This window comes from Acanthochromis polyacanthus, chromosome 17, assembly GCF_021347895.1.
Source record: "Acanthochromis polyacanthus isolate Apoly-LR-REF ecotype Palm Island chromosome 17, KAUST_Apoly_ChrSc, whole genome shotgun sequence".
NCBI lineage: Eukaryota > Metazoa > Chordata > Actinopteri > Pomacentridae > Acanthochromis > Acanthochromis polyacanthus.
In genome coordinates this window covers 27,225,662-27,249,242 of record NC_067129.1, presented here as the reverse complement: position 1 = coordinate 27,249,242, position 23,581 = coordinate 27,225,662, and the positions used below count along the sequence as shown (strand labels likewise).

Below are 23,581 nucleotides of genomic sequence, written 5' to 3'. Positions count from 1 at the left end.
CTAGCGCGGCTAGGCTAAGTAAATGTAGTACTAGATGGTAAATGTAGTATTAGAGGGTAAATGTATTACTAGATGGTAAATGTAGTGTTAGAAGGTAAATGTAGTATTAGAAGGTAAATGTAGTATTAGATGGTAAATGTAGTATTAGAGGGTAAATGTAGTATTAGAGGGTAAATGTAGTATTAGATGGTAAATGTAGTACTAGATGGTAAATGTAGTATTAGATGGTAAATGTAGTATTAGAGGGTAAATGTAGTATTAGATGGTAAATGTAGTATTAGAAGGTAAATGTAGTACTAGATGGTAAATGTAGTATTAGAGGGTAAATGTAGTATTAGAAGGTAAATGTAGTACTAGATGGTAAATGTAGTATTAGAGGGTAAATGTAGGTTTAGAGCTAACAGGTTCTAATTGTCAGTTTATTTCATGTTCTTCTATTTTTATTATTTTTGGAGGTGATCCAGAACCATCAAACTGTTTTTTGTGATAGAATATTTTCAGAGTTGTCAACAGTTAAACATCCACAGAATGAATGGAGCCTCCATCTGTGCTGGTGATGGAACATCTGTGGATTACTGCTGTGAAGAAGAATGTTCTGAGGTTTGACTTTTCATGGAGCTGAAACACCAGCAGCTCTGGTCCACCTTCAGGTCATCACTTTGATCTAGACTTTAGTTCTTCAGATTCTGGTTCTAGGTAACGGAGACACCTGGTTCACCTGTATGACCTCAGGAACTGTTCAGTGACCTGCTGATTGGCAGCTGAGATGTCCAGTCAGAAGGCAGAGTTTAGACCCTGTCAATAACTGATCAATATCTCTGATTGGTAATCTCTCTGTCTGTTGGCAGATCATCAAAAGTTGGACCGTGAAGCTCGAATCTGTCGACTGCTGAAACACCCCAACATCGGTGAGTAATACTGCATGTACTGCAAATACTGCTGCTGCTCAGGCTACTGTACCTGCTGCTACTCCTTTACTGCCTCTATGACAAGTACAGCTACTGTTGTGACTAGTACTTCTACTACAACTAGTATTAGTGTTGCTAATACTAGATTTACAATTACTACTACTTCTACTACATCTACTATTAATACTACATCTGCTACATCTACTACCACCACTACATCTACTATTAATACTACATCTGCTACATCTACTACCACCACTACATCTACTATTACTACTACATCTACTACTACTACATCGACTCTTACTACCACTTCTACTACATCAACTATTACTACTTCTACTACATCTCTTATTACTACTACATCTACTAATACTACTACTTCTACTACATCTACTAGGCAAGGCAAGGCAAATTTATTTCTATAGCACATTTCAACAATGAGGCGATTCAAAGTGCTTTACAAAGACATTAAGACAGAAGATGACAATTATTAAAAGAAAAACAAAAGAAAACATTTATGAAATCATTAAAAAAAGGTCAGAACAGTAAAAGAATCAAAAACAGAAGTTAGAAAACAAGGGCAATTATTAAAAGAAAAACAGAACAGTAAAAAGATCAAAAACAAGAGTCAGAAAACAAGGGCTACTGCTTCTACTGCTCCTACTACATCTAGTATTACTACGACATCTGCTATATCTACTATTACTGCAATATCTACTACATCTACTACTACAACATCTAATATTACTACTACAGCTACTATTACTACTACATCTACTACTACTACTACTACTACTACATCTACTAATACTACTACTACTACTACATGTATTACTCCTACTACATCTATTACTACTACTACATCTACTACTACTGCTACTTCTACTACATTTACTACTACTGCTCCTACTGCATCTACTGTTACTATTACTTTGACTGCATCTACTATTACTGCTATATCTACTATATCTACTATTACTATTACATCTACTATTACTACTGCATCTACTATTACTGCTATATCTACTATTACTATTACATCTACTATTACTACTGCATCTACTATTACTACAACTTCTACTACATCGACTATTACTACTACTACATCTACAATTACGACAATGATGATGATGATTGTGGTGATGATGGTGATGATGATGGTGATGATGATGAGGAAGACGAGGATGTGATGATGGTGGTAAAGATGGTGATGATGATGGTGGTGGTGATGATGGCTAGTAACTGGAACCACTGGTCAACTATTTGGTTATTTTCTCCATTTGATGACTGAATTACTAATTATTGGTCCAGTTCTTCTTCTTAAAGCCTGACATCTGGTTGGAGATCATGAACCTCCTCAGGAGTCTTTTCCATGGTGCCTGTTGCTGCTAAACTCCCACAATGATCTCTGCTTTAACATAAACTGTAGTCTGAGGCCGTTTCTCAAGTCCAAATAGACAAGTCTGTACTCACGTACTTGGTGAGAACGCACCGAGGCTAAAGAGCAGTTGGAACACCAGAATACTTGATGACGTCACCGCCTCGTTCATCTGCTCTGGTTATTTTTACCGTGAAAAACAACCAAATGGAACTGATATAATAACACAGCCTTGCATGTTCACATTTTATATTAAAACACTTACTGTATATATATATATATATATATATATATATTCATGTTTGTAAGATGGTTATACATCTTTTCCTAATGTTATAGAGCCTCTGATCTATTGACAGCTGTAGTTTGTGATGAACTGAACCGTCTCATTCTCAGTTCTATCAGTGGATCCACTAAAACTTTTCAGAAAAAGATCAGGGGACTGTTTACAGCAGCATGAATATAGTTTTATTATTAACATGACTAAAATACACGAACCTGCATTCTACATCCAAAGGTTTATAGTTAATTATTAATTAATAATAAATGCATTAATCTACATTCTACATCCAGAGGTTTATAGTCTGACAGACACACAAACATCACTACACTTCAATGTGATCACCAGGACTTCTGGATGCTGAACATCATCACTGATTAGAGAAGAATTTGTGTCAACTGCTTTACTCAGAACCTCAATACAGGTGAGCTCCTACAGGTGAGCTCCTACAGGTGAGCTCCTACAGGTGAGCTCCTACAGGTGAGCTCCTACAGGTCAGCTCCTACAGGTGAGCTCCTACAGGTGAGCTCCTACAGGTGAGCTCCTACAGGTCAGCTCCTACAGGTCAGCTCCTACAGGTGAGCTCCTACAGGTGAGCTCCTACAGGTCAGCTCCTACAGGTGAGCTCCTACAGGTCAGCTCCTACAGGTCAGCTCCTACAGGTGAGCTCCTACAGGTGAGCTCCTACAGGTCAGCTCCTACAGGTCAGCTCCTACAGGTCAGCTCCTACAGGTCAGCTCCTACACCACATCCTACCATCTAGTACTACATTTATCCTCTATTACTACATTTACCATCTAATACTACATTTACCCTGTACTACTACATTTACCATCTAGTACTACATTTACCCTCTATTACTACATTTATCCTCTATTACTACATTTACCCTCTAATAATACATTTACCCTGTACTACTACATTTACCCTCTAGTACTACATTTACCCTCTAGTACTACATTTAGCCTCTAGTACTACATTTATCCTCTATTACTACATTTACCCTCTAATAATACATTTACCCTGTACTACTACATTTACCCTGTACTACTACATTTACCCTGTAGTACTACATTTATCCTCTAGTACTACATTTAGCCTCTAGTACTACATTTATCCTCTAATGCTACATTTACCCTCTAATAATACATTTACCCTGTACTACTACATTTACCCTGTAGTACTACATTTATCCTCTAGTACTACATTTACCCTCTAGTACTACATTTACCCTCTAGTACTACATTTATCCTCTATTACTACATTTACCCTCTAATAATACATTTACCCTCTAATAATACATTTACCCTGTAGTACTACATTTAGCCTCTTGTACTACATTTAGCCTCTAGTACTACATTTATCCTCTAGTACGACCTTTAGTACATCTCCGTCCACAAACAGGGACCTGTTTGGCTTCACAGAGGCAGAACCCTGAAGTCGGAATTCTACTTCTTGTTAGAGACTTATCATCCTAAAGGAAAGATCACGTTTCTTTCACACCTTTAGATGTTCAGCCGTTGCGTCTGTTTCCTGTTTCTCTTCTGGTTTAGTTTTTCATTTCGTACCGTTACACCGTTAAGTTCTCAACAGTTTTACGTACATCAGACAGAGGCAAACTGAAACCCGTTCAGATCTCAGAGTTTCCGTTGTCATCGGAGTTATTAGAAACGTGAGCTGCCTCCAAACCCACCGACACTCTGAGCTGCACACTGGCGCCGCAAAAAGGAGGATTTTATTCTCTCAGTCGGATCAGAACTGAATGTTTTATGTTCTGAAGGAGAAACGAATCAAGACGTTCCCTGAGCTGAGGAGAAGCAGCGAGATCACCTGGAGTCCAACTCAGCAGGACAGTCTGATAGAAAGCAGCCAGCAGCCTGAAGACGAGCCGAACGGCGCCAGAACCAGTCAGATGTTCAAATCTGACCTCACATGGACCCAGCCAGCCAATCAGGGGACTGCAGCTGAACCATCCATCCAATCAGAGCGCTGTGTGGGCAGGTGATGCTCCGCAGATATGAGGAGTGTTACATAACTCTGTGTGTGTGTGTATGTGCGTGTGTTGCTAGGCAACAGTGTCCATAGGTGAAGGCATCAAAACCATCTATACTCCTACACACACACACACACACACACACACACACACACAGCTGTACCTGTGTGAAAGCACTCAGAAAGAAATAATCAGGTCTTTCTCTTGAAACACTCCTACGCAGTACAGCAGCGGGATTTAGTGTGTGTGTGTGTGTGTGTGTGTGTGTGTGTGTGTGTGTGTGTGTGTGTGTGTGTGTGTGTGTGTGTGTGTGTGTGTGTGTGTGTGTGTGTGTGTGTGTGTGTGTGTGTGTGTGTGTGTGTGTGTGTGTGTGTGTGTGTGGGCAGCAGCTTCTCTTTCTCAGCTATAAAAACTGGTATTATACAATATATGCAGAGAGCAGAGACAGACGCCTTCAGTCAAACTCATCAAACATCCCAGACTTCATCCAGCAAGTACTCTGATCCGTTACTACAGTAAAATTATCTCTGATAAAGTACTCCCCCTCTTTTATTCCTGACTTGGTTTCATGTATCTCTGACACAAACTGGAAGCAAATGTTTGAAATGTTGAATGTGATTCTGTTTCTATTAATAAACTTGTTGTGTCGCCTGAAGGTGGCACTGTTGGTCATGTCGGCTATAGTAACCAGAGATGAAGAAGAAAGCAGAAACAAACCCCATTTTACAACTTTTGTCGTGGTTGTGTTGCTTCATCGTTTGGTCATTTTACTTGTTCCTGTAATCGTTTATTCTTAAAATTATGTTTTGCTTAGTTTTTGGGTGATTTTACGTCTTTATGTAGTCGGTTTGTAGTAAATCTGGAGCTAAGGAACTTGGTTGTGTAGTGTTAACAATCACATTAGATGACAGTAGAACAAGGAGGAAAACAAAAACAGCTGTTTGCTAGACACTAAAAATCAATAACCTAAACAATTGAAGGAGAAACCAACCAAACTGTGAGGATGGAGGGACATCTTCACGAATTATTCTCAGTCTGAGTAGTTCCCTCTGAGTCTATGCGGCCTCGAGACAGAAATCTTTGTATTGTCCTGTAATTTTTACCCTCCACTCTCTATCCTCTACCTTATACCCTCTACCTTATACCCTATACCCTCTACTTTATACCCTCTACCCTCTACTTTATACCCTATACTCTCTACCTTATACCCTATACACTCTACTATCTACCTTATACCCTATACTCTCTACCTTATACCCTATACTCTCTACCTTATACCCTATACTCTCTAACCTATACCCTATACTCTCTACCTTATATCTTATACCCTATACTCTCTACCTTATACCCTATACCCTATACCCTCTACTTTATACCCTATACCCTCTACACCATATATAAATCTTTGCATTTTCCTGTCATTTGTGACCATTTGACACACAAAAATGTCTACCGTGTTTGAGTCTAACACTACAGCGATAGTTCAATTTAAGGCTTTAAGCGCCAAAGTCACAAAATTGCGACAAGCAACATTGCTGAACATAACAAGCCACAGTTGAAAATATGGTGCCTCATGTAGTGCTTTGCTTCACTGAGTCCTGTGTGGCAGGAAGGGACATGGTGGGGGTAGCAGGGGTGGTAGGAGGGGACGTGGTGGGGACATAGTGGGTGTAGCAGGGGTGGCAGGTGGGGACGTGGTGGGGGCAGCAGGGGTGGCAGGAGGGGACGTGGTGGGGGTAGCAGGGGTGGCAGGAGTAGGGATGATAATCGAGAACCGGTTCCTCGATGCCATCGATAAGAAATGGATCGATTTCCCGGAATCGAATGCCGTTTTGAGAACCGGTTCCCGTTATCGATGCCTTGACGTCACTTTCACTGCCCTTACTGCTTTCACTTCATCCTGCCGTCGCAATTTCTGTCAGCCAATTTCCTGACTAACAACCTCCAAACCACAACTCTAAAAACGACTTACCCTCTGCCACACTTCACATACATACCTGTGCTACATCTGCGATTCCCCTTTTTCTCTGCTGGAGACCACAGTCATCTGAACGCCACCCTCATTGCCATCTCAGAGCTAGCATGATATGGCTAGCTTCCACGCACGACCGTTAACACACGTTACTAATACATTAAAACGTTGGACCCAGAGAGCTGGTGGGCAAATACAGACCTATGGACATTTACTGCTGCCCGTATGTCATTCTTTTAAAAAATAATAAATAAAAAACGTTCTGTCTCTCCAAACTGAACTCTGTCACTAGCCTCGTTGTGAGAATGGGGCGGTAATGCACCAAAGTGATGGATGCCAACCATCATAAAACCAATGAAGAAGAAGAAGCCTCGTGAGACCTGCCGTATTCAGTTGCGTGGGTGCAGTTGTCGCGAGATTAGAGCCCACAGCGGGAACAATCCATGGAGCGGAAGAAGCGATCATGGGCATGGCTTCACTTTTTCAAGAGAAACAAGGAAAAGGCTGAATGTAATCACTGTGATGCTGCATTGATAAGAGAATCAATAAGGAATCGAATCGATAAGTGGCATCAATAATGGCATTGACATCGATAATTTCTTATCAGTTATCATCCCTAGGCAGGAGGGGACATGGTGTCGGTAGCAGGGGTGGCAGGAGGGGACATGGTGGGGGTAGCAGGGGTGGTCAAAACACTGCTAATGGAGATTGGGGTGCAAAAAACCGTGGAAATAGCAGCAGACGCAGTACAAGCCGTGGGAGAAAATGCACTGATAATAACGGTGGAGGCCGCAGTGGCGTTCAAAATGATGATGATGATGGCTGGGTTTGCTTGACAGATGAGGAAGAGTATCATAAATGGATCAGACATTTTGATGAGCCTGTTGGGTATCATGGTGACAGGGATCTGACACATTCTGAGCCAAGCAATGCCATCTTGATCAATAAGCATCAATAAAGTTATGTAATCCATATGTCCGCTGTCTGGTGATGTCATAATATGCAAATTAGATGAGTGGATTTACTCCTATCACAAACTTTGGGTTATACTGATGATTTTTCTCATTTAGAGTTTGCTTTTATCTCTAACCATTTTCAAGTTACAACCTTTTGTAAAAGTGATATCAAAATATTTTATTGAAAAAACTGTGGCACCTAAAGGGTTAATATATTTTATTACTTATTCTACGCTCTGATCATTGAAATTCCTTTAAGTCCCCCATAAATAGCTCTATGTCAAAACCCTTCATTTTTTATTAAATTACAGAATAATGTGTCATATTTGGTGTATTTGTGATCTTTAGCGCCATCCTGCTGTGGGCATGGAGCAGCCACTTTAGTCTGAGCTGTTGTAGGTACTAATACAGTCTTCTTCCATTTATTTAAACAATCTGAAATTTATTTAAGTCCTTGTCTCTCTTTCACCTGCTGTTAGCCTAGCTTAGCAACTGTTAGCATAGCTCATAGCATCCCCATAGCGCTGTGTGTGTAGTAACGTTCTGTTTCTGTCTTTCAGTTCGACTACATGACAGTATTTCAGAGGAGGCGCATCATTACCTCATCTTTGACCTGTGAGTTCTATTCTGTTCTGTTCTATTCTGTTCTATTCTATTCTATTCAGTACAATGAAACATGATGAATTTACTGTTATGCTTCTACATTATAATAAAGTTCTTGTTCAGACACAACATAACACCACTATTTAAACATCTTTTAACTCTTTTCTTATTCTGCCTTTTTAAGTGTCTGTATTTGTATCTGCATTTACTCTAACTGGACCATTTTTATTTTTCAAATGCTGATTTACACTGATTGACATGTACATATGTTATTTTGTGATTTTTTGATTTCATGTTTTCGTTGACTTTGAATGAGTTTTGTCTGCAGCTGTTCATGGTTGTGTTGTGTCTCTCAGGGTAACAGGTGGAGAGTTATTTGAAGATATTGTAGCCAGAGAATATTACAGTGAAGCTGATGCCAGGTAAGACCTTGATTCACTTTTCTGATGTGACTGTTTCTGATGTGCAGAGAATCAAAGTGTTTCTGCTCCTTGTTATCCTTCAGCTCTGATTAGTCACTGATTATTCAACATTTGCTGTTTGTTCCAGTAAATCATCCTGATACAAAGTCTGCTAATCTCTCAATCCACCCTGTACCCTCCACTCTCCTTCCTTTACCCCTCTACCCTTTACCCCTTTACCCCTCTACCCCTTTACCCCTCCACCCTCTACCCCTTTACCCCTCCACCCTCTACCCCTCCACCCTCCACCCTCTACCCCTCCACCCTCTACCCCTCCACCCTCTACCCCTTTACCCCTCCACCCTCTACCCCTCCACCCTCCACCCTCTACCCCTCCACCCTCTACCCCTCTACCCTCCACCCTCTACCCCTTTACCCCTCTACCCCTCTACCCTCCACCCTCTATCTGAACAGCCACTGTATCCAGCAGATTTTGGAGGCGGTGCTACATTGTCATCAGATGGGCGTGGTGCACCGAGACCTGAAGGTATCTGTGAGCTTCAGCTGTATGAGTTCTGAGCAGAGCTCTAGAACGCTGTTTAGTTCCTCTTAGCATTGTTAGCATTTCTCATGTAATCCACATGAGAGTTAGCGTGCTAGCATGTGTTCTGTGTCTCCAGCCAGAGAACCTGCTTTTGGCTTCCAAGTCGAAAGGAGCGGCGGTGAAACTGGCTGATTTTGGCCTCGCCATCGAGGTGGAGGGAGACCAGCAGGCATGGTTCGGTAAGTTGCTCCTGCAGTACTACTGTGGTGCACTGCAGTAGTACTTCAGCAGTACATCTTAGAGTTGTACTGCTACTGCAGCTCTTTTCTATTCCAGCAGAATCACCTCCATCTGTTTGATTTTATTAGATTTAATGTTTTGAGTGGGGGTTTTTGCATACATTTGCATTAAATTGAAATTTCACGTTTTTAAATTGAAATTCGATGTACTGTATTTGTCATTGGGGTTTTTTTTGTTTACTTTAGTATTGACTTTTAATTTATTGCTATTTCTTTTACTTGAACATTTTACCTATTTATTTAAATGTACTCTTTGTTAATGAACATCAATATTGTTTTTATTTGAGATCATCTATTGGTGTTAAAATTGTTTCAGAGAATCAGAGGAGCTTCACTAGAAACCAACTGGACTTCTCTTGTAGGTTCTTGAAGACGTTCCACCTTCTTCCAAGGTTCTTCATCGGTTCTAACTGACTGATGTTCAGAAAAACACAGACCTTTAAGTGGAAAAATAAACTACAGGAGAACACAGACCTTTATACAGGAGAGCTCTATCATGGCTGAAGGTCCATGAACCACCAGGACTCACCTGGAAACAGATGAGTCCTGGTGGTTCATGGACCTTCAGCCATGTGAGCTGCAGTAGCTTTATATTCCTTAACTCCTCATCAGTCAGTTAGGAATGAAGAAGAACCTTGGATGAAGGTGGAACATCTTCAAGAATCTGAAGGAGAATTCCAACTGGTTTCTAGTGAAGTTCTGAGGACCAACATGACCTAATATGAAGTTCTCCTTGACGTTATGCAGATTTTAACACATTTTTCATCATGTGCCGGCAGGTTTTGCCGGGACTCCTGGGTACCTTTCTCCGGAGGTTCTGAGGAAGGATCCGTACGGGAAGGCAGTAGACCTCTGGGCCTGTGGTCAGATTGTGTTCTGTTCCGTCCTGCTGGTTGTGTTGTCCTCTCTCAGGTGTGTAACTATAGTTTCCCCCCAGGTGTGATCCTTTACATCCTATTGGTCGGTTATCCTCCGTTCTGGGATGAAGATCAGCATCGTCTCTACCAGCAGATCAAAGCTGGAGCCTACGACGTAAGTCACATGACTCCACATGATGTCACTGCTCACCTGCATGGAGCTCAATCATTGGCCAGTGGGTGTGTTGTGGTCGGGGCTTTGACTCCTTGACTCCTTATACTTTCCTCGTGTCATTTCTTTGTTGTGTCCTGTCTCCTCCTTGCCTCCTCCTGGTCTCCTCCTTGTTTCTTCCTTGTCTCCTGCTTATCTCCTTGTCTCCTCCTTATCTCCTTGTCTCCTCCTTATCTCCTTGTCTCCTCCTGGTCTCCTCCTCATCTCCTCTCATTGTCTCCTGCTGGTCTCCTAGTTTCCTTCTCCAGAGTGGGACACAGTGACTCCTGAAGCCAAAGATCTCATTAATAAGATGTTGACCATCAATCCAGCTAAAAGGATCACAGCAGCTGAAGCACTAAAACACCCCTGGATCTCTGTAGGTCAACTGATGATGATGATGATGATGATGAATATGATGATGGTGGTAATGATGATGATGATGGTGATGATAGTGGTGATGATGATGATGATGATGATGATGGTAATGATGATGACGATGGTGATGATGATGATGGTGGTGATGATGATGATGGTGATGATAGTGGTGATGATGATGAATATGATGATGGTGGTAATGATGATGATGATGGTGATGATAGTGGTGATGATGATGATGATGATGATGGTGGTAATGATGATGATGATGGTGATGATGATGATGGTGGTAATGATGATGATGATGGTGATGATGATGATGATGATGGTGATGATGATGGTGGTAATGATGGTGATGATGATGGTGGTAATGATGATGATGATGGTGATGATGATGATGATGATGGTGGTAATGATGATAATTATGATGATGATGATGGTGATGGTGATGATGATTAATATGATGATGGTGGTAATGATGATGGTGATGATGATGATGATGATGATGGTAATGATGATGATGATGGTGATGATGATGATGGTGGTAATGATGATGATGATGGTGATGATGATGATGATGATGATGATGATGATGGTAATGATGATGACGATGGTGATGATGATGGTGGTAATGATGATAATTATGATGATGATGATGGTGATGATGATGGTGGTAATGATGATGATGATGGTTATGGTGATGATGATGTTGTCTCCTCTTCCTCCCAGCATCGTTCCACCGTGGCGTCCTGTATGCACAGACAGGAGACGGTCGAGTGTCTGAAAAAGTTCAACGCCAGGAGAAAACTAAAGGTGGAAACTTTAACTTTCATGTCTCTGTCCCTTTTTGGTTGTCTTGTGTCTCTTTGTAGTTGTTCTGTCTCTTTTTGGTTGTTTTGTGTCTCGTCGTCTTTTTGTCTCGTTGCTCTTCTTTCTTTCTATTTTTTAAAAATATTTTTCTGACTGAAGCTTCTCGTCTCCTCCAGGGAGCGATCTTGACCACCATGTTGGCCACCAGAAATTTTTCCGGTAAGTTTTCTGCCTCTTCTTTGTATTGGCTGTCGGGGTGTCACATGACCTGTGGCAGCAGGTTTGACCTTTGACCTGCAGGTTTGTGTTTCAGTAGCAGAGATTTAACTGGAGAAATCCTCCAATCAGCTGCCAGCTTACTGACAATTAACGGGTTAGCACTGAGTGTGTGTGTGTGTGTGTGTGTGTGTGTGTGTGTGTGTGTGTGTGTGTGTGTGTGTGTGTGTGTGTGTGTGTGTGTGTGTGTGTGTGCGCACGCAGCAGCAGCTGTTGTCTAAAGTTAGCAGGGGAACCACCGAGGCAGCTCCCTGGTCATGTGACCCGCTGCACATGCTCAGTAGAGTCTGTTTACATTGTGGTAATGTCATGAAAAAAGACGTGATTCAAGAATCCTGATGAATCGACTGAATCTTGTTTGTTCTTTGATGAAAATCAGATTCTGGTTTGACACTAGAGGAATAAAACTCAGCAAAGATGATTTGACTGTAATTGACGCTATATAAATAAATAAAATTGAATTGAATTGAATTGAATTGAATTGAATGATGAAAACCAAAGTCAGCTCCATGAACACCACGTCATAGATAAAAGATTTATTAAAACAGAGCCTAGTAGCTGCTAATATCTAAGAGATCAACACAAGGGGGCACTGAAAAGCAGTTTCCAGCTTCGGATTTGCACTAAATATTTCAGATTGACAGGTTTTGAGTGGAGTTTGGTAGATGTAGCGTAGCAGCGTTGTGGTTCAGACTAGGTGGCGCTGTGGTTCAGACGAGAGGGTGCTGTGGTCCAAAACTAGGAGGCGCCATGGATCAGACTAGGGGGTGCTGTGGTCCAAAACTAGGAGGCGCCATGGATCAGACTAGGGGGTGCTGTGGTCCAAAACTAGGAGGCGCCATGGATCAGACTAGGGGGTGCTGTGGTCCAAAACTAGGAGGCGCCATGGATCAGACTAGGGGGTGCTGTGGTCCAAAACTAGGAGGCACCCTGGTTCAAACTAAGGGCCTCTGCTGCTGCTTCAGAACCAGGTCTGTGTGTCGAGGAATGAGCAGCTGTGGCTCTGGTCAGGAATGTGAGCAGAGTTTCTGCACTCCAGCTATCTGGAGTTGATCCTAAATTAGTCCTGAGCTCTCAGTGACTCACATACAGCTGAACTCTGGGGCTCCTGCTGGGTTCTGGTTCTGGGGCTCCTGCTGGGTTCTGGGTCTGGGGTTTGCCGGTACAATGCCGTCCCTCCTGTTCGCTGCCTTTGTTCCTTTCTTTCTGACTCTGCTGCTTCTGTCTCTCTTCATTCTCGTCCCTCGTTCAGGAGGAAAGAGTGGAAGCAACAAGAAGGCCGACGGCGTCAAGGTAACGTCATTATTATTAGCATCTTGTTTTTACTGCTGCCTCATTTTAATTCACTGTGGCTCATTTTTCAGTCACTGCTGGCCTGTTTTTACTCACCATGGATTCATTTTTAATCACTGTTGAATAACTTTCAGTGACTCTACTTTTGCTGAATTTTAAGCTGACATTTTTAAAACTTTTAAAAGGTAGAGGACCTCCTGGTGAGGATGAAAACACTGTACCTGTCAGTGGATAATGGGTTTATGACAGTTTATAGCAGGCTGTAGAGCAGCTTTAATAACTTCACATGTTGTCCAGGAACAGCAGAAATAAAACAGGAAGCAGTTTGTTTACAGGGTTAGAGGAAAACAAAATGACTAAAAGTTTTACTGAATGTCATCATCTTGATTCTGCTGCAGGAATCATCTGAGAGCACAAACACCACGATCGAAGACGAAGACACCAGAGGTACGAACACCGAGCCACTCTGAGCTATGAAACAGAAATACAGGACACTAACCTGTCTGTCTGTCTGCCTGTCTGTCTACATGTCTTTCTGCCAGTGAGGAAACAGGACATCATTAAAGTCACTGAGCAGCTCATTGAGGCAATCAGCAACGGAGACTTTGAGAGCTACACGTATGTTACACGCTTCAATTCCTTTTTGTCCTTTTGTCTATGACATCACTGCCACACATGATTCTAATCAGCCACAGTAATCACATTTGTAGCACTCACACTAAATTTACTAGGCAAAACACCCAAAAATATTTTAGAGCGGGACAGGTTTATATAGATTGACTTCCTATACTAATTTGGTGGATTGGGCGAGATGGTTAATCAGACTAGCAAAGAAGACTTAAGCTCGCTCCAAGAGGTTGTCGATCAGTATAATAAAAGACAGCAGAAAGGGTTAACGATAAACATGTTATTATTTTGTTGAAAGTGCAAAGTATTTACAGTGAAATTTGGTCATGACCATAGTAAAAAGAGGTAACAAGTTTACAGTGCAATTGCTTAAACAGGTTGAATAATTCAAATCCAATATACATCAAAATCCCAAATTCCCTCCCAGAGTCCATGTACCGACTTATTGTAGGCTTAAGTAGAATGTAAATGTCCTTGAAGAGTCTTTATGAGTCCATATTGCTTGGTGACAAGCAACTAGTTAGAGTGTGAGTGGAGTGAGTGCAATGGGGATATGGGCTGTGCAGCTCCTACCGCACCAGATGATCTGAGAGCTTTATTTGAAGACTTTGGTTCGAGGGCTTTGGTTCCTGGGCTCAGCTCGCCATCGATATGTTAGTAGTTCATTGGAATCTTAAAAAAACCCGGCCTGTGTGAGTACAGGACCAGTGAGTTAATCATTCAATTGTGTACACAAATATCTGTCTAAAGAGCTCTTAAACTACTAATAAATGAGTACAGTGTATTATTGACACTATAAATATTAACATTCATCATTTGCAATAAGATACATTTCATAGAACTGTGGTTAAGTGAGTAACTGTGCGTAAAAACAATGACAGTACAAACCACAATATGAATATCCACATGCTACTGCTAGCGCAACAAACAGCTAGCAGCTGCTCATTGAAAATACATTAGTTAGCATTGACCTAGCCTAGCATTGACTGCTAAGAATAGACGGACCACAGATAGCAGTTAGCTTCAAACAAACACTCACCAACTCGAGGTGATCTAACTGCACATCGCGCTCGTAATGGACGGCAGATCTCGCTCATAATCATCTACAATTAGAAGCGTGTAAAGGTAAGGCACAGAATATACAGACAAATCATTTAGAGGAGTTATTTTTCAGTATTACCGACCTGTAAAAGCCCAGTGAGGTGTTTCCCCCAATGCCTACCACTGAATGCGCCCGCCATGATTAAAAACACTATAGTCACATGATTCACGTGCATCAGGTGACACTCGAGTTACCGCGAGACGGCGCCTAGTATCGCGACAACCCGGAGGGGTGGAAAATATATAGAGGCAACAGATATATTATTAATTATTATTATTAATGGGGTTTTAAATGGAGTTTTAACAGGGGTTACACATTACTTCTCAGTAGAACAACAGATTAATTAATCTAACCAACAACCACAAATACAACCTATTATTAAGATGAAAATGACATTTAAAGTTCTGCTCTGATGGAGTCATAGTAGCACTAATCAGGAGGTCTAGAAGGAGTCATGGTACCACTAATCAGGAGGTGTAGAAGGAGTCATAGCAGCACTAATCAGGAGGTCTAGAAGGAGTCATAGTGCCAATAATCAGGAGGTAGAGGAGGAGTCACAGTTCCACTAATCAGGAGGTCTAGAAGGAGTCATAGTTCCACTAATCAGGAGGTCTAGAAGGAGTCATGGTACCACTAATCAGGAGGTGTAGAAGGAGTCATAGTACCACTAATCAGGAGGTCTAGAAGGAGTCATAGTAGCACTAATCAGGAGGTCTAGAAGGAGTCATAGTGCCACTAATCAGGAGGTAGAGGAGGAGTCACAGTTCCACTAATCAGGAAGTCTCGAAGGAGTCCTAGTACCACTGATCATGAGGTCTAGAAGGACTCATGGTACCACTAATCGGGAGGTCTAGAAGGAGTCATAGTTCCACTGATCAGGAGGTCTAGAAGGAGTCATAGTAGCACGAATCAAGAGGTCTAGAAGGAGTCATAGTACCACTAATCAGGAGGTCTAGAATGAATCATAGTTTCAGTGATCAGGAGGTCTAGAAGTGGTCATAGTATCACTGATCAGGAGGTCTAGAAGGAGTCATAGTTCCACTGATCAGAAGGTCTAGAAGGAGTCATAGCTCCACTAATCATAAGGTTTAGAAGGAGTCATAGTACCACTGATCAGGAGGTCTAGAAGGAGTCATAATTCCACTGATCAGAAGGTCTAGAAAGAGTCATAGTACCACTAATCATGAGGTCTAGAAGGAGTCATAGTACCAGTATAAACTCTATCGTTTAACTGTAATCTGATTACTCTGAGGTGACAGTTTGGATTTTGGTATCAGTGATCTTATATGAAGATAAAATCTGTCATTTCGACTCCTCAGTAAGATGTGTGATCCGGCTGTGACTGCGTTCGAGCCTGAGGCGTTGGGGAATCTGGTCGAAGGCCTGGACTTCCACCGTTTCTACTTTGAGAACTGTGAGCTGAACCTTCCAACTCGTGTTGTCTCGGTCTCAGAGAGTCCGTCCACCTGTCCAGGTAACGTCTGTCTCTGTCCACAGTGTGGTCCAAGAACAGCAAGCCAGTCCACACCACCATCCTGAACCCGCACATCCACCTGGTGGGCGACGAGGCCGCCTGCATTGCCTACATCAGAGTGACGCAGTACATCGATGCCAACGGGACACCTCGCACCGCCCAATCAGAGGAGACCAGGGTGTGGCATCGCCGCGACGGAAAGTGGCAGATTGTCCATTTCCACCGCTCAGGCTCCGCCTCCACGCTCAGCAAGTAAGAGACGCTTCACCGATATGTTCTGAAAGTCTAAACTATACATCTCAGATTCCCACAGCAGCAGTCCACCAGAGACTTTAAGGGTCCAGAAGTGGAGGACAAGTTTCAAAATGAAGCTTTTCTTTCCCAGTGTTCTGCTCCATATTGATCAATAATAGGTATTGATTGTCTCATTTTTATCCCATGTTTTCTGTGTTGTTGCTAACCCTACTCTAATCCATGCTAATGTGATCTTTTTCTCAGCAGTAGAAGCTAGATATTTAGCTAGCTGTTAATGCTGACCACTGATGGAAAACAGTCCAAAGAATGAGTCTGATCCTGATAATATGAGGTAGAGAGAGACGTTCAATCAAGGCTGACAATGGATGAAAAGATGGAAAATAGAAGAGAGGACATAGCTTTGCTCTGCCCATTCTTTAGGAATACTGCTGGAGGACGGAAATGACAAAAACTGGACATAAAACCACTAAAACTAGACACAAAATCACAAAAACAAGACACAAAATGACAACCCTAACTCGGATGAAGATCCAATAAGTTCTCGCTTCTTTTTGCTGAAGCTCTAATGTTTCTCTCACATGGAAACCAATCTTTTTTTTTTCTTTCTTCCCTCCAGCTAACTTCCAAAGTGGGCGGGGCTTTGATGGGGCCACCGTCGCCTTGACTACAGATTGATTGACAGCAGGCCAGGCGTCTGACACCAACCAATCCGGATTTTGTTTGAGAAGATTGATGAGAACAAAACGGCGGAGGAGACGACGGGCCGGAAACCACATCATCAATCAATCAATCAATAATCAACTTGCCAACCCCTTCTCAGCTCGTTTGAACGTCAGCCACGCCCCCCTCATGATCAGCCAATCAAATCTTTTGTTGTAGTCTAGCTGCACACATGGTAATAACATGTGGAAACCTTGTATCTCCAGCTTTTCTTCCTCTGCAGGTTCAGGAGGTTTAAGCAGGACAAACATCTGTTGACACCACAGCATGAACATCTGGCCATCCAGGAGGTGGTTAGCATAGCTTAACGTAAACAGTTGAAACAGGGGAAAACTGTTAGCCTGATTTACATGATGTTAACTAAAGTAGAAAAACTGCTAATTTCAGATGTTTGGACTCAAAGTCACATTTAGTTCTTACTTAACCTTTTAGTTCGAGCGTTAGCTATCTCGTTAGCTAGCTTGTTAGCTTCACCTAAATCACCTTTAATCAGCTAAAACTGACTTTCTTTAACAATAACAATAATAAGTGTGGGCTCTGTGTTCTAGTCTTCTGGGAGATACAAGGTTTTCAACATTTCTGTTTTTATCTGCAGAGTCCAGGAGTTGCCCCTGTCACTAATAATAATCGATTATCTCATGATCACAACTAGAAGACGAACCAGAACAAACTCCAAGTTTTTATATGATGTTTTAATATTTTCATTTTTTACATCTTTAACGGAACGTTTTAAATGTGAATAATTACCACAAAACAGTAAAATATCCGTTTCAAACAGCTAAATATTAGGCAGACTTCGTGTTTTATTCTCACCAGTCGTCATGAATCATTAGAGTCCAAGTATTACCCTCAGCCTCAGACCCTTTTAAAACCCTTGGGCTTATTTTTTACGGTCCGAGCACCACGTTATTATTATTATACTTTATTCGTCCGCAGAAAGAAAGACATTTTTGAGGCCCTAAAAATATTTGAAAACTCTTGAAAATTTGCTCCAATCTGCCTGAAACTTTACATGTGTGATCAGAGTCCGGCCTTCATCAGGTACATCGGTCGAAATCTACTTTCAGTCACAGCACCACCTGGTGGACATGATTGGATTGGCTGACTAGTACGGATGCAAGGACTCGTTCAACACTACTTGCAGGTTTAATTAGTCTTTTTCAGTCTTTGTCCGTCTTTTGAATTGTAATTTTGGTGGCCTAAAAATACTCAAAAACACGTGTAAATTTGCACACACATCAGGACCGACAATAAATTTGATATTTACGGGAATGGCACACATGTGAACAAAAAATGGCTCAATAGCAACCCCTGCAAATTTTCAAACTTTTATTACGACCAGTATGTATGACTTAGACTTATGAAGTTTGGTACACATATGGAACTCATCAAGATACACGAAAGTGTGTTTGACATCCATGCCCAAAACACCACAGGAAGTCGACCATTTTGAAGTATGTGTCATATTTTGGACCAATTTTTGCACATTTTCAAAAGCTATAAACTCAAACACGGTAACCCCGACAGAGCTGAAATTTGGCCAGGATGTACAGCAGGCATGGGTGTTCTTATTGAAATGCTCCACAAAATTCTGACGGCTGGTGGAATTTTGACGTTTTGCCGTGGAACCGGAAGTGCTGCGTAACTACTCTGTACATGCTCCAATCTGCCTCAAACTTTACATGTGTGATCAGACTCCAATCCTGATCACATCCATAGGCCAACATACACTCTCAGTTGCAGTGCCACCAGGTGGACATGCGTGGGATAGCCAAGCCACAAGGATGCGAGGACCCGACCAGCGCTACTTGCAGCTTTAATTGGACCATTCAGCGCTGCTTGCGGTTTTAATATCTGTTTTCTTTGGCTTTAACACTGAAATATAAATCATTTCTGTAATCTGAAATTATTCTTTGAAAAGCAGCAAACTGTTGATTTTTATAACCGTTTTTGACCTCAGTTCATCTCGCACTAGATGCTATAAATATAAAAGTTTTCAGACACTATAAATGTAAAAGTTATCTTCAGGTGTTGTGATCTTGAGATGATTCAGGTTCTCCTGGACTCTCAGATTCTTTCTCTGTAATATTTAAATTGTACAAGTGATGAGGTTTGGACGCTCATCTCTCTGCTTCCATCGGAGCGCCAGAGGCTTCCATTGCTGTCTGAGATCTTCCATGAACCCCCTACCCCGTTCTAACGAGCAACCTTAACGAAGTACATTAACAAGGAACCTTAACGAGCTGTCTGCCTGCACTTCATTGGAGAAGAAACTTTATCATTCAGAGTTTACAGAGAGATTTAACAGAAGGCAGTTTACTGGAAGAGGAAGAAGTAAATCAAAATAAAGGAGCTCAGGAAAATGGAGGTCGTTTAGTTTCAGAATCCAAAATAAATTCAATCATTTCAAACTTTAAATTTAGGAAAACATGACAATTAGACGGGAATTCATCAACTGACCTGTTTCTGGGGGACGAACAAACTGACTTGAACTTTAGAATTTTCACATTAAAACGGCAAAAAAAGACTCGCATGACGCTCAGACAGCCAATCAGAATCACCCGTCTGACCAGAGTCTGTTGAGATAAAGTACGGAGTCCCAGAAGTGACCAGACTCACTGACAGGTTTTAATCAATACAAAAACATCCTCTGTGTATCGATTAAAACGACAGAAAACATTTGAAACCATCTGAACTTTTAATGCAGAAGCTGAACACTTTCAGAGGTTTGAGTTTTGACCAGTTTGTCCCCTCCGGGCCTCCGTACTGCTGATATCCGGCCTCCCGCTGTGTCGGGGTGTCGGCGGTGTGAAACCTCATATCTCCGCCAGGTTTTTGTTGTTGTTGTTGTTTTTTGGAGCCTTAATGATCTAATAACTCAGAGTTTAACCTTCAACATTAAAGCTGCATCTTGGATTGTGAAGTGAAATATTAACCTGCTCAGAGTCTCGGTGTTTCTTCAGGAGATATGAGGTTTTGTTTGGCTATCGCTGGACTTCTGCAGCTTCTTTTCTTCCTCTTCAGTCTTTATTTATGTACAGATTCTGTGATTTTACTGCATGCTGGACTTGACTTTGTGTTTTGTGTTTTTTGGCTGCTTCGCGCTCCGACTCGGACTAGGTTAGCGTGACTAGCATCCCTCATTGGGAGCAGTGGTGTCTGCTAGCCACAAGCTAACAAAATGCCAACACCGCGGACTTTGATATTCTGCAACTTTTGAGCCGTTGTGTTCGTCTCAGAGGCTTTAAGCAGCTTTTTACCGTCGGGAGAATGTAGAACTTTGTACAATCTGATTCTTACTATGACTTGGGATGTTATTACTCTGATATATCGCGTTTGTATGTGGAAGCTTTGTAATGTTGGATCGGACTTGCTCGCGTTGTGTGAATCCACTTTGTGCATTATGAGCTTTTTGACTTCTGTTAGTATGAGAAGTATTTTAGAGTGTGAACCGCTGAATGTGTCGCTTCACCGCTGCTTTTATTTACTCGACATCTGGGCACCGTTTGGCTCCTGCTCGGCAACACTCAAAGTCCAGGAGGCCGAACGTCGAATGGCTTTGGTGTTTTAGTGCAGCTGTTCTCATCACTGGGGTCATTCCAGAACTGGAGGACAGGTCTGAAAATAAAGCAGGTTTCTGCTCCATATTGATCAATAATAGGTACTGATTGTCTCATTTTTATTCCATGTTTCTGTGTTGTTGCTAACCCTACTCTAATCCATGCTAATGTGATCTTTTTCTCAGCAGTAGAAGCTAGATATTTAGCTAGCTGTTACTGCTGACCACTGATGGAAAACAGTCCAAAGAATGAGTCTGATCCTGATAATATGAGGTAGAGAGAGACGTTCAATCAAGGCTGACAATGAAAACGACCAAAACTACAAAATGTGACACAAAACGGCAAAAACGTCATCAACAGGTTCTGCTAACATGTTGTGTGATACGTTCAATGTATAATAATTATTTAAAAAGTTATGTTGACTAAAGATGGGCCTGGGATCTTTCTGCATGGAGTTTGCATGTTCTCCCTGTGCATGCGTGGGTTTTCTCCGGGTACTCCGGCTTCCTCCCACAGTCCAAAAACATGCTGAGGTTAATTGGTTACTCTAAATTGTCCGTAAGTGTAAATATGAGTGTGATTGTGTGTCTGTATATGTAGCCCTGTGACAGACTGGTGACCTGTCCAGGGTGTCCCCTGCCTTCACCCGAGTCAGCTGGGATAGACTCCAGCACCCCCCATGACCCTAGTGAGGATAAAGCGGTGGATAGAGGATGGATGGATGTTGACTAAAGAATGTTCTCATAATTACAGAGAGATCAATGAAAAGTAAAACCAAAAAACAGTAGATTTAAATTAGATTGTGTTTTATTAGAGTAACAGATCAGTCATCAGGGGGGTGGACAAGAGAAAAATGGATTTTAGAAGAACTCCAGACTTTTTTTTGTTATTTTAAAGGTATTTCAAACATTCTTTTCTCCTAGTTTTTATAGATTTGGTCTCAGGACAAGAACATTTACACAACTACTGATGTTTTAGGGTTTTCTACATGGATTATTTGACGTAGAACGTTCTCCAGTTCTGGTTCTGTTTATAGTTCCTGTCTTTCGGCCTCCTAGTCTTTGAGCTGCAGCGTCGGGACTCCAGGGGACGCTGTGAGTGAATGGCTGTTTTCTACCGTAGATAATCCGTGTTTTCTAAACTCACTCTGACCTTTGACGACACTTGAAAGTATTTAGTGGAAATCTCCGGGGAAAACGTTCCTGCGAATATCTGAGATGTCATTTTTTTACAACTTTATTGGTGTTTATGCTTGAACCAGTAGATTTGAAACGTTCTCCATCAGCTGTGATGTTTGTTCCTGTGAGGCTCAACAGCTTCTTTAGCGGACGACGCTAAAGACTCAGCAGGTCGGAAGTTTATGTTCTGCACCTTCGCCTGCGGCTCTGAGCGCGCTCAGTACAGGACGCTTTTCTACTGACGTGACGGGAAACAGAAGGACGGACTTCCTGTCACCAGCAGGAGGAGAACCTGTTAGCATAGTTAGCTGCTAACATTAGGAGGCAAATAATGCTAACCTCATTGGTCCAGGATGGACTTCCTGTTGCCTGCAGGAGGAGAACCCATTAGCATAGTTAGCTTCTAACACTAGGATGGCCCGTTAGCATAGTTAGCTGCTAACAGTAGGAGAACCAGTAAGCAAAGTTAGCTGCTAACACTAGAATACTAATAATGCTAATGTCATTGGTCCAGGAGGGACTTCCTGTCACCTGCAGGAGGAGAACCCGTTAGCATAGTTAGCTGCTAACACTAGGAGAACCCATTAGCATAACTAACTGTTAACGCTAGGAGAACTTGTTAGCATAGTTAGCTGCTAACACTAGGAGAACTTGTTAGCTGCTAACACTAGGAGGACTTCTTAGCATAGTTGGCTGCTAACACTAGGATAACCCATTAGCATAACTAACTGTTAACGCTAGGAGAACTTGTTAGCATAGTTAGCTGCTAACACTAGGAGGACTTCTTATCATAGTTAGCTAGCTGCTAACACTAGGAGAACACATTAGCATAGCTAGCTGCTAACACTAGGAGGCTAACATGCTGTTTCCCGTCCGGTCGCTCTGCAGAACCAATAATCAGCGATCACTAATCGATTTGGGGCTTTTTTACTCTGCTGTGGTGTTTCTGCTGCATGCTCGGTGTGGAACTGTGAGCGTGAGTGAGAGAGAGGCTTTCTAATGTCTTCTTTTGAACTTTTCAGTCGTTTTAATCTTCTTCTTCGTGTTCAAAGTGTTTCTGTAAATAAACTGAGGTGGTCAAATGCTGCCGTCTGATTGGTCTATTCTCACCTGCAGCTTCATTCAATCGTCCAATGAGAAGGTTCCAGGAAGTTCAGACTAGACGCACCTTCCTTCACATATTTACATTCATTCTAAAACACTAGTGTGTGTGTGTGTGTGTATATATATGTCAGGGTAGAGACTGCGATTTGGTAGAGTTGGAGTTTCTACCAGTAGAGTTTGCGATTGGAGTCTCTACCAGTAGAAACTCCAATCCTACCAGTAGAGATGGAACTTTAAATCTGACCCCTGCCCTGACTCTAACCTTAAAAGTCTAACCTTAGCCCTGACAAATCTCTACTGGTAGGATTGGAGTTTCTACTGGTAGAGATTACGATCGCAGTCTCTACTGGTAGAGACTCCAACTCTACCAAATCGCAGTCTCTACCCTGACATACAGTG

At 41.9% G+C, this 23,581-nt stretch overlaps 1 protein-coding gene across 1 annotated transcript in view; it reads left to right on the top strand.

The window, feature by feature from the left end:
* camk2a (calcium/calmodulin-dependent protein kinase II alpha) overlaps nucleotides 1-23,164 on the top strand; it is a 32,459-nt gene extending 9,295 nt beyond the window's left edge. Inside the window, 16 exon segments of the mRNA XM_051937605.1 lie at nucleotides 849-908; nucleotides 8,051-8,105; nucleotides 8,450-8,515; nucleotides 8,969-9,041; nucleotides 9,175-9,277; nucleotides 10,117-10,248; nucleotides 10,251-10,369; nucleotides 10,662-10,784; nucleotides 11,513-11,596; nucleotides 11,770-11,812; nucleotides 13,122-13,162; nucleotides 13,561-13,609; nucleotides 13,705-13,780; nucleotides 16,211-16,305; nucleotides 16,389-16,617; nucleotides 17,237-23,164. Coding sequence (XP_051793565.1) covers nucleotides 849-908; nucleotides 8,051-8,105; nucleotides 8,450-8,515; nucleotides 8,969-9,041; nucleotides 9,175-9,277; nucleotides 10,117-10,248; nucleotides 10,251-10,369; nucleotides 10,662-10,784; nucleotides 11,513-11,596; nucleotides 11,770-11,812; nucleotides 13,122-13,162; nucleotides 13,561-13,609; nucleotides 13,705-13,780; nucleotides 16,211-16,305; nucleotides 16,389-16,617; nucleotides 17,237-17,240 — 1,352 coding nt within the window. The 3' untranslated portion in view covers nucleotides 17,241-23,164.
* The last annotated feature ends 417 nt before the right edge of the window (nucleotides 23,165-23,581 follow it).